At 35.3% G+C, this 15,840-nt stretch overlaps 1 protein-coding gene across 3 annotated transcripts in view; it reads left to right on the top strand.

Moving 5' to 3' along the window:
• The window catches only part of CRPPA (CDP-L-ribitol pyrophosphorylase A), a 345,176-nt gene that overhangs the window by 142,784 nt on the left and 186,552 nt on the right, over positions 1-15,840 (top strand). For all 3 annotated transcript variants that reach the window (XM_040472524.1, XM_040472525.1, XM_040472523.1), the window contains exon 6: positions 4,682-4,776. In XM_040472524.1, coding sequence (XP_040328458.1) covers positions 4,682-4,776 — 95 coding nt within the window. The remainder of the gene's footprint in view (positions 1-4,681; positions 4,777-15,840) is intronic.

Consider the following 15,840-nt stretch of genomic DNA (forward strand, 5'->3'; position numbering starts at 1 on the left):
CTTCTGTTATATTCAGGTCTTCTACTGTTTAGATGGGGGCCCATCCACTTTAGGGAGGGCAATCAGCTTTATTTAGTTTACCAGTTTAAATGTAAACCACATCTAAAAATACCCTCGCACAAACACGCAGATTATGTTTGGCTAAGTATCTGGACACCCCATTGCTCAGTCAAGTTGACATAAAATTATCCATCACAGCCAGGAAAGTAAAATCAAATTGTACATTATTTTTAGCATAATACTTTTGGCAATTGTGCACATACTTTGACCATTTAAAAGTTCTAGCACACAAGGATGAGGTATTAATTGAAAAATTGGTTCTTATTTATTAATGCTTACAGCTTGTAACTAACGTATAGACTACACGTAATGTTCCTTTAGAATTTTTCCTGTTTTTAGTCGTGTTGAGCTCTGTGATACCTAGATGCTGTACCTGAATAAAGAGTTTTTCAGTGTAGATCAGAGAATATGTGTTAAAAACGATGTTTGGTGGAGAACATACCCTACAGGTTTAGATATTAAAATACTTCATGTGTCATAATTGTCCTTTTAGGAAGATTAAAAAAATATTTTATAAAAAAGGTAGCGTGACAACTAAAACTAACAAGTTACTATTAGTTGGGGGTGGGTATGTGGTTCATTCACTTTAACAGATGACTCTTGATTTCGGCTCAGGTCATGATCTCGCAGTGTGTGGGTTCAAGCCCTACATCGGGCTCTGAGCTAACAGTGCGGACCCTGCTTCAGATTCTCTCTTTCCCTCTCTGTCTGCCCCTTTTCCACTTGCACACATGCGTGCACACTGTCTTACAGTAAATGAGTAAACTCAAAAAAATAATATTAGTAATAAAGTTGACAGGTCAGGTATGAGCTAAATTTAACTGCATTATTTTTCTAATTTATCTTTAGGTCTGTTTAAGGGAGAGAACAAAGACTACATTTTTGTGGTATATTTTTCATGATTCTGGGAAACAAAATGATTTTATGGTTTTCCCTCATTCTATTGTTGTGTTTATTTTAATGTCTAAAATTTCTAAGAATCGCTTTATTAATAGTTAGAACAACAGATTAACAACTCTAAAGGCCCCTGTTTTTGTTGATTTCAAAAATCAACTTCAGAGAAGTTGTTAAATTGTTTGCTTTGAGAAATAGTAAGTATTAATTATATTATGTTTGGAAAGAATTTTCTCCTTCATGAAAAAATGAATTTTAAATGTACATTTTTTTCTGAGTTGGGGGTACTGGAGTAACTGGCATTGAGGAGGTTCAATCTATTGGAGCCCTGCTTCCATAGCTGCATTCTTCACCATTTTGAGCCTCCAGCTGCATGGCCCGAGTGCAGTCAATGCTATTGTCTTTTGTTGGCAAAGATCTTACGTACATTAGTATTCCCAGTTAGGATTGTCAGTGTGTGTGGGATTATCAGTAGAAACCACATGAGATGCTTCAACCTAGATCTAACGGATAAACCAAGATAAGAATGATCAGAATGTATCCACTTTAGTTATAAAGAAGTTCAGGGAGGGACACCTGTGTGGCTCAGTCTGTTAAGTGTTGCACTCTTGATCTCTGCCCAGGTCACTATCTCGCAGTTTCATGAGTTTGAGCCCTGTATCAGGCTCTGTTCTGACAGTGTGGAATCTTGTGATTTTTTTCTCTCCCTCTCTGCCCCTCCCCCACTAGCACTGTCTCTGTCTCAAAAAACAAACAGACAAACAAACAAACAAAAAAAACTTACAAAGTGCAGGGTTGAAAACACAGGACTGTTACTTAAGATGTGGTTTTTATTATTACACATAATTACTGCTTTTTTGGGTGTAACTTTGAAATTTGAAAAGGATTAGTGGGACAAAATTGAAATGGATTTTTTTTTAACCAAACTGAAATAATTAAGACCATAGAGACCAGGGGCCATTTGTAGTTACAGATGGGTCGTATCTTGAGTAGAGAAAACTAATTTTAATTTATATTTTTGTTGGATCCATGTAACCATGGAAGTGACAATTATTATGTGAACAATTATTAGGGATTTACTTGGACCAGACACTCTATGTAACTTTAGGTATATTAAATCCTCATTTAATCCTCATTAAAATGTCATAATGTTAGATCTTTTATCCCATGTTTCCTTCATTTCTCGTATATTTATAAATTCTGTGTAGAAAGTTTGTCATTTCTACATAAAAACTGATTTTTAGTCTTTGCATATTTCAGACATGTAAAATATTGATAAAGCATGAATATACTATTTATAGAATTTTTTGGATATTGGATTCCTGTAGCATTTAAAAAAATTGCACATTGCTCATTAACTTAACAAACATTATTAAATGCCCAAGAAGTGCCTTATATCTATAATTTATGAACTATTGTGTGTTTTTTTTTCTTAGATTGCCTTTATAATACTGGCCAAGAAACGGCTAAACTGTAAACTCTAGTGAGCCATGAAGATCAGAGTAGGTGGATGGATTTGGGTTTTTTTAAACAGTTTGACGCTAGCAATCTCAAAGGGAATTGAATAACAATTCTCAGCATGCTCCAATTGCTACAATATGGAAAACAATTAGAGAAAACTGCAGAATTATCCCAAAAGGATTATATTCAAAAAGAGTTATACCATTTTGGGGGAATTAATCAGCTATCATAGACAATTAGTTTTTTGTTTTTTGTTTTTTTTCAAAGTGAAAACTTGTATAAACTCCACATTATAGAAAATCAAGGCAATGAACAAGCAGAAGTTTTCAACGTGACTAAACATCTGAATCAGTTTTGGAGCTTCAAAAAAAATACAGGCAAGGATCTTGTTGGGTGGGTTTTAAAAGTATGTATTTGAAAACTACAAAAGCCAAACAAAACCTACTCAGAATTGATTCTGATGTGCAACCAAAGTTGAGAACCATTGAATTGGGGGAACTGATGAAGATTTAACCTGGTCTAGACTGTGAATGCCACTGGACAGGTAGAGAATTTTATATGACTAGGAAAAGGACATATTGGTATGGACAATTGACAGTATAAAGAAAATGGTCAATCTGGCACAGATTACTCTGGAGTATAAATCCCTGGGAATTACAAGGCATAAACAGTATAGAAATCGACATGATAGAAGATTCACCTTATTTATTGTTATATTGCCTTGAATCTAGGTTCTCGTATTTTTTTTCGTTGATCTTTAGTAAATAGGTGATTTTTTTAAATCCAGCTTTATTGAGATATAAAAGACCTATAACATCATGCAAGTTTTGGGTGTGCAATGTAATGATTTGATGTATGTATATATTGTGCAGTGATTACCACAATAAGGTTAATATATTTGTTACATCCAATAGTTAAAAATTTTTTAAAGATGAATTTTAAGATCTCCTACTATATACATACATATGCAACACACACATATTCATGTATTTTTTTTATTGTATCTTATGTGTTTTTGGGGGGCAGAATATTTTTTTATTTCAAACAAAAGATGAAAGAATAGTACATATAACTTCCATTCTGTCTTTTGCCTAGGTATACCATTTGCCCATTTTTTTACATTATCTCCCCTTTGTAAAGCCTCAGCAAGAGTGATCATGAAAAAGTTAGTTCATTTCTGTGAATTCAGGTTTCTGGTGTTTATTGTATAGATTAATAATAATAATGTTTGCAGGGCCATCATGAACATTGGTAATAATAGAACATAGAGCTCTTGCCCCATACAATATTCTTGATAGATGTGAGGTAGTTAGTAAAGGGAGTACTATTAATTGGTGCTTTTCTTAATATTTTAAATGTCCGTTGTCCCCAGCTGTGCTTGGAAAAATGATTAACTATTACTAGATTGACGTTTATATATATCATGTTATATAAAGTTGTTCCTTGAAGAAGCAGCTGAGTTAAATGTTAAACTAATTTGATTTAGGATTCTTATTTAAAATTAAGCCTTTGTAAAAGTTTTTGACATAATACCATGCATTGTCTTCTTAATTGGCAGCAATATAGCTATTTCTTAGTATTATAGACCTAGCTAGTGTAGAGTAGGATTATGTATCTTTTGAGAGAGTGCATCCAAGGTTTACAAAGGTGAGCGTGATTATGTCATATGAATTGTGTTTTTAAAATGGATCATGTCGAAGACACTTAACAAATTTGAAGAAAATAGTTTGGCTATTATATTCACTTGTAACAGTTAAACAGGCAAGAACTTAATTGTATTGAATTGACTGAATTAAGACGAATGCCAAGGACACTTCTGTGCTCATCCAGGACACTAGGTGGCACAGTGAGTTGCACACAGAAGGTACTTTCTAGCCTGAAGTGGGGGATCTGCATAAGATGGGATTTTATCAGATTCTAGGGGACTCTTTATAAACAGAGAAGGAATGAACTGTCAGGCAAATAGCGTCACCTTCAGTTAGTCCTTTTAGATATATCCTATGATGTCTTATTTCTGTTGATTATACAATGTCCTGGTTAGCCACTTACACAGCACTGAATCCCTATCTTTATTGACTTGGGTGGTAAAGAGTGGAGGACTTATCAGTGTGGATTCCAAGTGACTTCACTGGCCTGCAGGTAAAAGCTTTGTAGTTTGACAGTTACAAACAACAGGTTAATCCAGGTTTTAGCATTCTAGGGCTTTGTTCCGTTTTCTCTTAGAAACTTACTTTTTTTTCTTTCTTTTTTTTTTTTTTTATCTCAGAAAGAATTTCACAGCACATTTGCCTGGTTATGGACACAAAAGATGAGAATCATGTAGGTCATCGTCTTGAAGAAGTACTAAAAGACGAATTAAATGTAAGTATTCAAAGATTGAGTTTCATGATCTCAAAGAGTTGAGTTCATTTTATACCTCTTTTTTTGAGCTGATGAACTTGCTAGTTAAATTCATATCTAATTGGGCTAAGGAAATGAAAGTAGTAATTAAATGTGAGGTCCACAGAAATTATTTGTAAGTTTTACCACTAATGACTTCAATTATTTATTTCTATGACAACTTTGTGTCTTGAAATGTTTTGACAGAATGATTTTATTTAACTGTAAGTAACTTCCCTGTTTCTGTTAAAACGCATACCACCTATCAAAGTTTATGGTGAACATGTGATAACTTGTTAACAATATACATGAACAAATTCTATTTAAAAGCTGAAGGAAAAAGTTGATTTTAGGTAGCTAATTTTATTACAATAGCATAGTTAGAAGAGGAATGAGCTCTGTTAGGACTGTCTGTACTCAGATGGCAGCTTTATTGCTTAATTTCCTTATCTTAAATTGAAAATGTCAATAATATCCACTTTGTGAAATTATTAAGAGGGTTGAATAAAATAACTTAAAAGTTTGAATTTAAAGTTTAAATAAATTTAAAGTACTTAGAAAAGCATCTGGCTTGTAATAAGTTTTTGGTGAAAATGAGCTATAATAATTAAACTTTCAATGATGAGACAGATACGTATTAAGTAGTAAATACTACTGGTTTCCCAAAATTTAGTCCTGAATTAGGTACACGAACTGTTAAGAACATAGATTCCTGGAATATGTAAAAACTGAGTGAACCGTACGCTGGGATTAGTTCTGGAATCCAAATTTTTAACAAGCTCCCCCAGGTGGTATTAATGACAATCAGTGACAAATTCTACCAGTAGTGTTTGCAGCAATGACCCAAAGCTGGAAAAAAAAAAAATGATTACCATTTCCGCTGTTTCTTAGGTGGAAAGGTTATACTATAATCCAGTCTTCTTTATTGCTTCTATCCATTGACTTTCTGGGGATTTTCCCCCCACCTTTGAAAATTTTAGCACTTTGCTCTCTGCTTTCTGTCTCAAGTTCATTTGTTAAGAATCTGTTCCTGGGGAGCCTTGGTGGCTCAGTGAGTTGAGTCTGACTCTTGATTTCAGCACAGGTCATGATCTCACTGTCCTGGGATGGAGCTCCAAGTTGGGCTCTCCATTGGTGTGGAGCCTGCTTGAGATTCTCTCTCTCTCTCTTCCTTTGCCCCTTCCCAGCTTGAGTTTGTGCACGCGCTCACTCTCTCACACTCTTTCTCTTAAAAAAAAAAAAATCCTAAACTATAGATAACTTTCCACTGTCTAACCCACTGAAGCACCCTTTTGCCTCAAAAATAGTCTTTTACTCTTGGGTAATCTCATTTATTCTTTTTCCAATCAATGCAGAAGCCACTGAGGTGGGACCTTGAGATAATTTTTTTTTTCAACATAATACTTAATGTTTTTAAATTTACGTCCAAATTAGCACATAGTGCAACAATGATTTCAGGGGTAGATTCCTTAATGCCCATTACCCATTTAGCCCATCTCCCCACAACCCCTTCAGTAACTCTCTGTTTGTTCTCCATATTTATGAGTCTTTTATGCTTTGTCCCCCTCCCTGTTGTTATATTATTTTTGTTTCCCCTCCCTTATGTTCATCTGTTTTGTCTCTTAAAGTCCTCATATGAGTGAAGTCATATGATATTTGTCTTTTTCTGACTAATTTCACTTAGCATGATACCCTCCTGTTCCATCCATGTAGTTGCAAATGGCAAGATTTATTCTTTTTTGATTGCTGAGTAATACTCCATTGTATATATACCACATCTTCTTTATCCATTCATCTGTCAATGAACATACGGGCTCTTTCCATACTTTGGCTATTGTAGATAGTGCTGCTATAAACATTCGGGTGCATGTGTCCCTTCAAAACAGCATACCTATATCCCTTGGATAAATACCTAGTAGTGCAATTGCTGGGTCATAGGGTAGTTCTATTTTTATTTTTTGAGGAGCCTCCACACTGTTTTCCAGAGTGGCTACACCAGCTAGCATTCCCACCAGCAGTGCAAAAGAGATCCTCTTTCTCTGCATCCTCACCAACATCTGTTGTTGCCTGAGTTGTTCACGCAGCCATTCTGATAGGTGTCAGGTGGTATCTCATTGTGGTTTTGATTTGTATTACCCTGATGATGAGTGATGTTGAGCATTTTGTCATGTGTTGGTTGGCCATCTGGATGTCTTCTTTGCAGAAGTGTCTATTCATGTCTTTTGCCCATTTCTTCACTGGATTATTTGTGTTTTTGGTTGAGTTTGATAAGTTCCTCATAGATTTTGGATACTAACCCTTTTTCTGATATGTCATTTGCAAATGTCTTCTCCCATTCCTTCGGTTGCCTTTTAGTTTTGCTGATTGTTTCCTTCTCTGTGCAGAAGCTTTTTATTTTGATGAGGTCCCAATAGTTCATTTTTGGTTTTGTTTCCCTGGCCTCTGGAGATGTGGTGAGTAAAAAGTTGCTGTGGCCAAGATCAAAGAGGTTTTTGCCTGCTTTCTCCTCAAGGGTTTTGATGGCTTCCTGTCTTACGTTTAGGTCTTTTATCCATTTTGAGCTTATTTTTGTGTATGGTGTAAGAAAGTGGTCCAGGTTCATTCTTCTGCATGTTGCTGTCCAGTTTTCCCAGCACCACTTGCTGAAGAGACTGTCTTTATTCCATTGGATATTCCTTCCTGTTTTGTCAAAGATTAGTTTGCCATACATTTGTGGGTCCATTTCTGGGTTCTCTATTCTTTTCCATTGATCTGAGAGTCTGTTCTTGTACCAGTACCATACTGTCTTGATGATTACAGCTTTGTAGTATAGCTTGAAGTCCAGGATTGTGATGCCTCCAGCTTCGGTTTTCTTTTTCAAGATTGCTTTGGCTATTCAGGGTCTTCTCTGGTTCCATACAAATTGTAGGATTATTTGTTCTAGCTCCGTGAAGAATGCTGGTGTTATTTTGATAGGGATTGCATTGAATATGTAGATCGCTTTGGGTAGTATCAACATTTTAACAATATTGTTCTTCCTATCCAGGAGCATGGAATCTTTTTCCATTTTTTTGTGTCTTCTTCAATTTTTGTCATAAGCTTTCTATAGTTTTCACGTATAATTCACCTCTTTGGTTATATTTATTCCTAGGTGTTTTATGGTTTTTGGTGCAACTGTAAATGGGACCGATTCCTTGATTTCTCTCTCTGTTGCTTCATTGTTGGTGTGACCCTGAGAGGATATTGTTGGAACGCTGGCTATTCTTCAAGTCTCAGTTGACAGAGCTGGGTTTTTATACTCTTGTTGAGTACCCAGCTGCTATATTCTGTGTTATATTTGGTCAAGACCAAAAAAGGAATTAGTGACACAGAATATAACAGCTGGGTACTCAACAAGAGTATAAAAACCCAGCTCTGCCAACTGAGACTTGAAGAATAGCCAGCGTTCCAACAATATCCTCTCAGGGTCACACCAACAATGAAGCAACAGAGAGAGAAATCAAGGAATCGGTCCCATTTATTTATTTATTACAGTTTATTTATTACAGTTGCACCAAAAACCATAAAACACCTAGGAATAAATCTAAGCAAGTCACAGTTAATGCAGGATTCTGTTAATAGAGTATTTTTTGGTTGCTTCTTTTTCTGTTCATGTTTAGTGATAAAACGGCATGAGATGTGGGGATACACACAGTGGTTCATTACTGGTCTTGTGTGATTGATTCATCACTGTGGCCTCTCAAGACCTTACCCCTCTCATTTTCAGTGACCTTCATTTACCTATCTGTTGGACCCTGTCTGGATATTGTTGTCATCTTCACTGGGCTGAAAAATAAATACTAAGGCTATTTCTTAACCTCTGATCACAGATTTTGTCATTCTATAACTTTTACAAAATGCATTCCTGTGCATTTTTGAATTTTATAGGGAGCTCTAGGTCCCCTATGTTGTCCCTTTTGGCTACATTTTATCTTATACCCTTCTTTGCCTCGTTCACATACCGTGTTCTATCAATTCAGTGGATCATGGATCTTCTACTGATAGCCTCAATTCCCTGTTCTTTGGAATTCACCCCCTTGGTTAAAGCTGTATCCATGTATTAGTCTAGCTTTCACCTTTCTTAGTCTTGACTCAAACAGTACTGCTGGAGGAAATTATACAGTAGTTCAGATTGTTGCCATTAAAAAAAAATACTGGTCTCCATCTGCAGTGGACACAGAATGTTTTAGAGCAAGCATACCATGATTGCATAGTGAGCTCCCATCCTCCTCAGTGAATATTTTAAACCTCCAGCACTTCTCTCAAATGCCAAACCCAGAGTTTCTTAACCTCAGCAATGTTGGCATTTTGAGCTGGATAATTCTTTATTAGAGCTGTCTTATGAATTGTACACTATTTAGAAGCATCCTTGGTCTGTACCACTGGATGTCCCTAGTTATCTCCAGATATTACTATCATTCCCAGCTCCTGATTGTACCAACCAAAATATCTGCATTTATTAGTAAATGTTGCCTGGATGGGGACAAAATCCCCCTTTAGTTGAGAAATGTTGGTCTAATTCTACTATATTGACCCCTATTCTTAGTTATATTGAAATGGTCTCCAGCTTCAGAGCATAATTTTATACTCTCTTACATGGGAACATCCGTATCGTCCTGGCACCAAACTTCCACAGAGTCTTCAATCTGTAGTCATGCTCTTACTAAGACTGTATTCTCTTCTGAGCTCTGGTTCCCCTCCCTCCACTCTCCCCACTGCCATCAACATTCCACCATATTCAAGTTCCTTCCATTAATGGAAACAAAGCAAAAAAAAAACCAAAAAAAAAAAAAACAAACAAAAACAACTCAGATTACCTGAAGCTGTCCTTATTTAGAGTAATGTAACTTCTCATTCCTTCATATATTATAGCCTCATTTCCAGTCCCACCTTTTGAAGGAACTACTCTCAGTGAGGTCCTCGATGACCCTTTGAGCAATCCACAATACCTCATCAGTCCTTACCCTGATTTACTGCAGCATTTGACCCTCTTGTCTAATACTTTCTTCTACAAGGAATCTCATCCCATTTTGTAAAATCTTGTTTTTTTGAACATCCTTTTGTTTTGTTTTGTTTTGTCTGTGGCTTCCTCTTAATTTTGTTTACAGGATACTGTTTATAATTTCTGGTTCCTGTACATAGGTGAGTAGTTTTCTCTGGAAAAACTATGCCTATGCTTCATATATCCTCTACTTGTTAGGGACAAAATCAGTCTCTGACCCTGTGTTTAATTGATCACTGTCCTGTGTTTTAGAGAGATAAATTCAATTAGAAGTCTCCCAGACTCTCAAGTTTGAATATTAGTAATATTTCACATTTCACAAATTGTTGTTCCAGTTTTCCTTCATCTGACCTGTGTGTATTTTTCCTAGATCCCTACACCTGGTATAATCTTTCACCCATTCTCTATCTCATCCCTGAAGCAAATAAAATTCTGAAACACTTTGATTTTACCTCATTATCTCTCAACTGTATTGTATTCGTCAACCCTATCGCTATCCTATGTACCCCAGCTCTTGTCTGGATTATCACACAGTCTCCTAACTGATATCCTGCCTCCAGTCTTGATTCTGTCACATCTATTCATGGTATGGCTGTTAGATGCATTTTTAGAACTGCTACGCCTTACCATGTTACTCTCCACTCATAACTGTTGCTTGATTTGCCATTGTTCCTAAATTAATGTAAAAATTCCTTGCCAATCTTATAAGATCTCTCATGTTACTAATGATGCTATTAAAGATGAAAGACACAGCAACAATAATAATAAACATTTTTCAGCACCTATTTTATGTTAGGTATCATAGCATATGTTGTTAATAACCTTCTGAAATAGGTAGTATTATTTTTGTTTTCCAGATGAGAGAATTGAGGCACAGGGGCATGCCTAAATTGTCCTTATTAACATTGCCATGAAGTAGCAAAGCAGGAACATGGAGATAAATATGGATTCATGTGATACCAAAGTCTATCCTCTTAAAGTGGTACTCTTGCTTCTCCATATTGCTCACTATTCAGGCTAGCTCTACTTCTTTGAGTTTCTCAAATTGGATAGCACTTTCCTACCTCTTCACTCTTTGTCCCCAATAGTGCTTCCCCAGGGAGCGTTTCCTGCTCACTATTTTTTTACAGTCTGGTTTACATACTCTTTTGTTGTATTCTCCAGGTTGCTATCTGAACTAATTTGAAGTCTTCCCAGAGCTTAGTATAGTCTTGATTCTAGGAGGAGATTTATTGAATGTTAAATAAACAAATGGATAAATGATCATGACTTGTTATCACTAAGCTGAACATTGTATTATGTATTGTACTGTGCTTTCTGCATAACTGATTACCCCCAATTTAGTGACTTAAAATAATGAGCATTTATTATCTCACAGTTTCTGCAAGACCTGAGTGTAGGCACAGCACAGCCAGTAGACTTTGGTTCACGGTTTCAATTTGGTTGTAGTCAAGCTGTTTTCTGTAGGCTGAGGCCATGGAAATGGATCTGCTCCCAAGCTTACTCAAGTAGTTGCTGGTGGGCCTTAATCCTTTGCCATGTGGACTTCTCCACAGAGCTGCCTCACAACATGCTATTCAGAATTGAAGGCACAGTCTTTTTGTAAATTGATCTTACAAGAATATCCCGTCACTTCCATCTTCTTGCCTTCTTTTGAAGGAAGTAAGTATATCCAACCCACACTCCAGAGGAGGTGAATATACAAGATGGTGAATATTGAGAGGTAGGGTGATTGTTAGTGGGCCTCTCTTATTTTTTTAAGATGCTTGTTTTGAGAGAGAGTGAGTATGCAAGTAGATACATGCTTGAGTGGGGGATGGGCACAGAGAGGGAGAGAACGAATCCCAAGCAGGCTTTTTTGCTGTCACTGTGGAGCCTGTCATGAGGCTCAATCTCATGACTGAGATCATGACTTGATCCAAAATCGAGTCAGATGCTCAACCAACTAAGCTACCCAGATGCCCCAGTGGACCTCTCTTAGAAGTTGCTTGCTACAAACATATATTCATCATGCAGTTGAAAAAAAAATACCCAGTAACATGTCTCACCTAGCTTCTTGTGGTATGTGAAGCAGTACTGTATATAAGTCTGAGTCTTCTCTACTAGAAATTTGCCTTATGTGACCTAAAATTTCCTCATTGAAATCATTATCCAGCCAAACTATAATTCCTTGGTTAAATAAATGGAGGCACAATCTATTTGACATGAAAACTAGGGATTAGTACTTGAGTTCATCAGATACTCTATATGACTCACACCAGAGTTAATCAGAAACATCTGAATAGTTGTCAAATCAACGACAGACAAAAGGAGCTAACTAGCCTAAACCAAAAGCCTCAGGATGTACTCTGAGCAGGAATGACTATAATCTCCTGAATTAAATGCAGTTCTTTCCAAATAAACCAGTCTAACAAATTTTCAAACTCCAACAGAGAAAAGAGTCAATGACTAATTTGTTGAGAATTTTATGTTGAATAGCCCATAGTATAACCCTAGGTAACCTATTGTATAATCTGATAAAACATACTAAATATTGAATTTATCTTAGAAGAAATGAGCCTTCAAAAGATAGACATAATGGTCTTAACATATTGTTCACAGCTTCAGAAATAGTTCCTGAGCTTCTACTCGTCTTCTTTTCTATATATTTTTTCTTTTCCTGTGCTCCTCCCTCTCTCTGTCACTTTTGATGATAGAAATTTTCAATCACATACCTAAAAAGAGACAATACTATTAAGAATTCTCACGTACCTATTACCTAGCTTCACAATGACCAACTCATGGCCAGTATTGTTTTCTCTATACTCATTTATCCCCAGATTAAAGAAGATCTCAGCTATCCTGTCATTTCATCTGTAAATATCTCAGTATGTACCTGTATAAAAAAAGTTTATTTTTTAAGCTATTATTATAATACAATAACCACACTCCAAAATATCCTTAATTGTGCCATAATATCATCAAATGTCCATCAGTTATTAAGTTTCTCCAATTCTCTTATGTATTTTATTCTTTTGTTTTCCATTTATTTGAATCATTGTCTCTTTCAGTGAGCCTTCCATTCTCTTTCACGAATGTCCACAAACAACCATCAGTTAATATGTTTCTGAAATTTATTTTTATCTACAGTTTTTATCTTCATATTTTTTTAGAGTAAATTGTCCTTTAGAAATGCCCATAGTGTGGCTTTTATTGTTTGTGACTCTGTGGTGTCAGTTAACAAGTCTCTCTGTCCCCTGTATATCCTAGAAATTGTTAATAAGATCTAGAGGTTTGTTCAGATTTTGACTAAAGTTTTTCTTTGGCAAAAATAAATTACTTTTTTCATGGCGATGTATACTTCTCCCAAGAAGTACATAAGTCTAGTCTTGTGTATTTTTGTGGTATAGACAGACACTACTGTCTAGAACCATTATTACGTGAAGGTTGCAAAATGATAAAAAGTGCATTGCAAGAAAGGTGGAAATTGTGGCTCTCCTCTGGAGAGTATCAGCGGGTTTTTTTTTTCCTTAAAGATTATAGATAGAGTCATGATTTTAAAATATATTTAATGGGATTCAATCCATAGCAGTTATTTTTTACTGATGCTCAATTGGTCCAGGTTTGGCCATGAGAAGCATTTTCAAGTTAGCTTGAATCCTTTTTGCATTAGTCTAATAGTCTTTGATAACTCCTGCTTTCTGGTGTGACAAGATGTTCTAGATTCATCTTGTGCATTTCCTGACCAAAACTGGAATCAACTAGTTCTCTAGCTGACTGCTGCTAGACTGGTCATTGTTTTCACTTTTTATTTTGTTAACTGAGGTAGAAAACACTATTTCCCTTATTTGTTAAACATAAAACACATCTTGAATTCTCAATGATATTTCCAAATGAAATTAGAATTGGAGTTGCAGAATTTTTTTTAATGTATTTTAGCTCTACTTTCTCCAATAGTGAAACTTACTGTTTTACATAATTCCAGCATAACAAACACATTTACTTTCTCTCATGATACACATACAGTGGTCTTGACCTTTCAATTTCACTGTGTCATCAGTCCATTCCTGTGAACAATGTAAGGTATTTTCTAAAATAGGTAAGGTATTTTCTAAATAGGCTATATCCTATTTAGGAAGAACAATCAAATTAATTTTTCTCTAGTCATTTGGAATTGTAATTGATTATGACGCTATCTGGATACACAAAATCATTCGGCTTATCTTATTTTTAGATGTTGATTTTTTAAAAGAAACATGTTTTATAAATTTGTATGAAACTCTACTGTACCAAAATAAAATCTACAAAGCAAATTACACTCAAAGAAGTCCAACTTTTGTCTCTGCTTTCTGTGCCTATTGCCTTCCTCTTCGAGTCACCAGTTTTTTGAAGTTTTATGGTTTATTCCTTATCCTCCTTACCAGTTTCTGTATAGTAAGTATTGTTTTGCATTTATAAAGTTTTCCTCTTGTCCTCCTTTGATGACTACCTTTCTATTAAAATTCTTAGGAAATACCTTTGTCTGTTACTAATATTAAATTCTTTTGGCTGTTGTCTAATGGATCTCTTTTCTGGGCAACATTGAAATTAACTAGTGCCATCTTCCTCCTACCTAATCTGAATTAATGTCTTTAACTACCACTTTAACACCTTTTTTATATTCTCTCCCATTAATATGTGATTACATATTATATTATCTCCCTCAAAACCATTATTTATACTTAGTTCTATAATAAATGCTGGTCTTATTTTAAGAAGACTTATATTGATATTTTGCAGATATTTTGGTTCTCTGAAAATAATGCTCCCGTAGATTCACTAGGGAGGGTTCCTCGACAGACACAGTATTCCATGTTCTTGCATCTGAATAAAATTAGTCTTTGGCTAAAAATCTGCAAGTTGGTTTTGGCTCAAAAAAATGTTGGTTCAAAACTTTCTCTTTGGACACCTTAAATGTGACTTGGTGTTTTCTTCTATCATAGAGTTTTTGGATCAAGTGTGGTTAAAATCTGATTGTCTTATAAATGACTTGGCATATTTGCTTGGATGCCCACTGAATTTTTTTTAATTTATTTAAAGTCCAGTTGTACTAGAATTTTCTCAGTGTTGGTCCTTTTAGGTTAATATTGCTCTGTACACAATGTGTCTATTATTGTGTAATTTCACATCTTTTTATTTCCTGAAATTTTTATAGCATTGTTGTTTTTAGTATATTTGCATTCCATCACTTTAGTTTTCTCTTGCTATTGAATTACTATTGCATGAAAGCTACATATTGTTTACCCATCTTCGTAGCTATTAATTTCTTTTGGATTTTTTTTTTAATTTTAAACAATTCATGCTTTCAATTTTATATTTCTCTTCAGGAGTTGTCTGTCATATTTATTTTCTTTGGTGTTCTTCATAATTTACCCTTCATTTCTGAAACAAATTATTTTCTCAAATTAATTTTCCCAATTTCTTGTTCTAGTCACCTTGTTTCTGATTTATTCCAGTTCTCACTTTTGTAGTTTTTCATTTTGTTTTAGCTTATTATTAAATGCTGGGTTGCAGCTTTCACCTGCTTTGTGAATATCTTTCTGATGTATGTGTATTGTCTGTAGGGACATTGTTTTGGTCTTTATTCTTTTATTTCTTATATGAGATTTGAGGTCCTTTCTTGTTGCTACTGTTTAAGTAAGAGGGTTTTTTTTTTTAATCTATTTTTAGGAGGAAAGGGTGGGTCATAATAAGTTTTATAGGTAAGTGGCATATGCTTCTTATTCACTTGTTCAGGAAAAGATGGAAGCGATGGCCTGCTCTTTCTCAGCTTCTGTCTCTGTTACCTTTCTCCTTTGCCTGGATGTTCCCTGCCACTCTTAGCACACCTCTAACAATTTAGATTTTTCTGCCTGATGCTTTGACTTCGAAGGTGCTTTCTTAATTTGGGTCCAGACTCCTAATAATCCCCAGCAGAGTGAGAACCTTTATGTAGCTTCTTTGTTTTCATCTCAGAGACTAGAAAAACCTCTTTTAGTTTTTGCTGCTCTTTCCAGAATGGCTTGCTA

The sequence above is a fragment of the Herpailurus yagouaroundi genome, unplaced genomic scaffold, assembly GCF_014898765.1.
Source record: "Herpailurus yagouaroundi ecotype Mexico unplaced genomic scaffold, PumYag 100, whole genome shotgun sequence".
Lineage (NCBI taxonomy): Eukaryota > Metazoa > Chordata > Mammalia > Carnivora > Felidae > Herpailurus > Herpailurus yagouaroundi.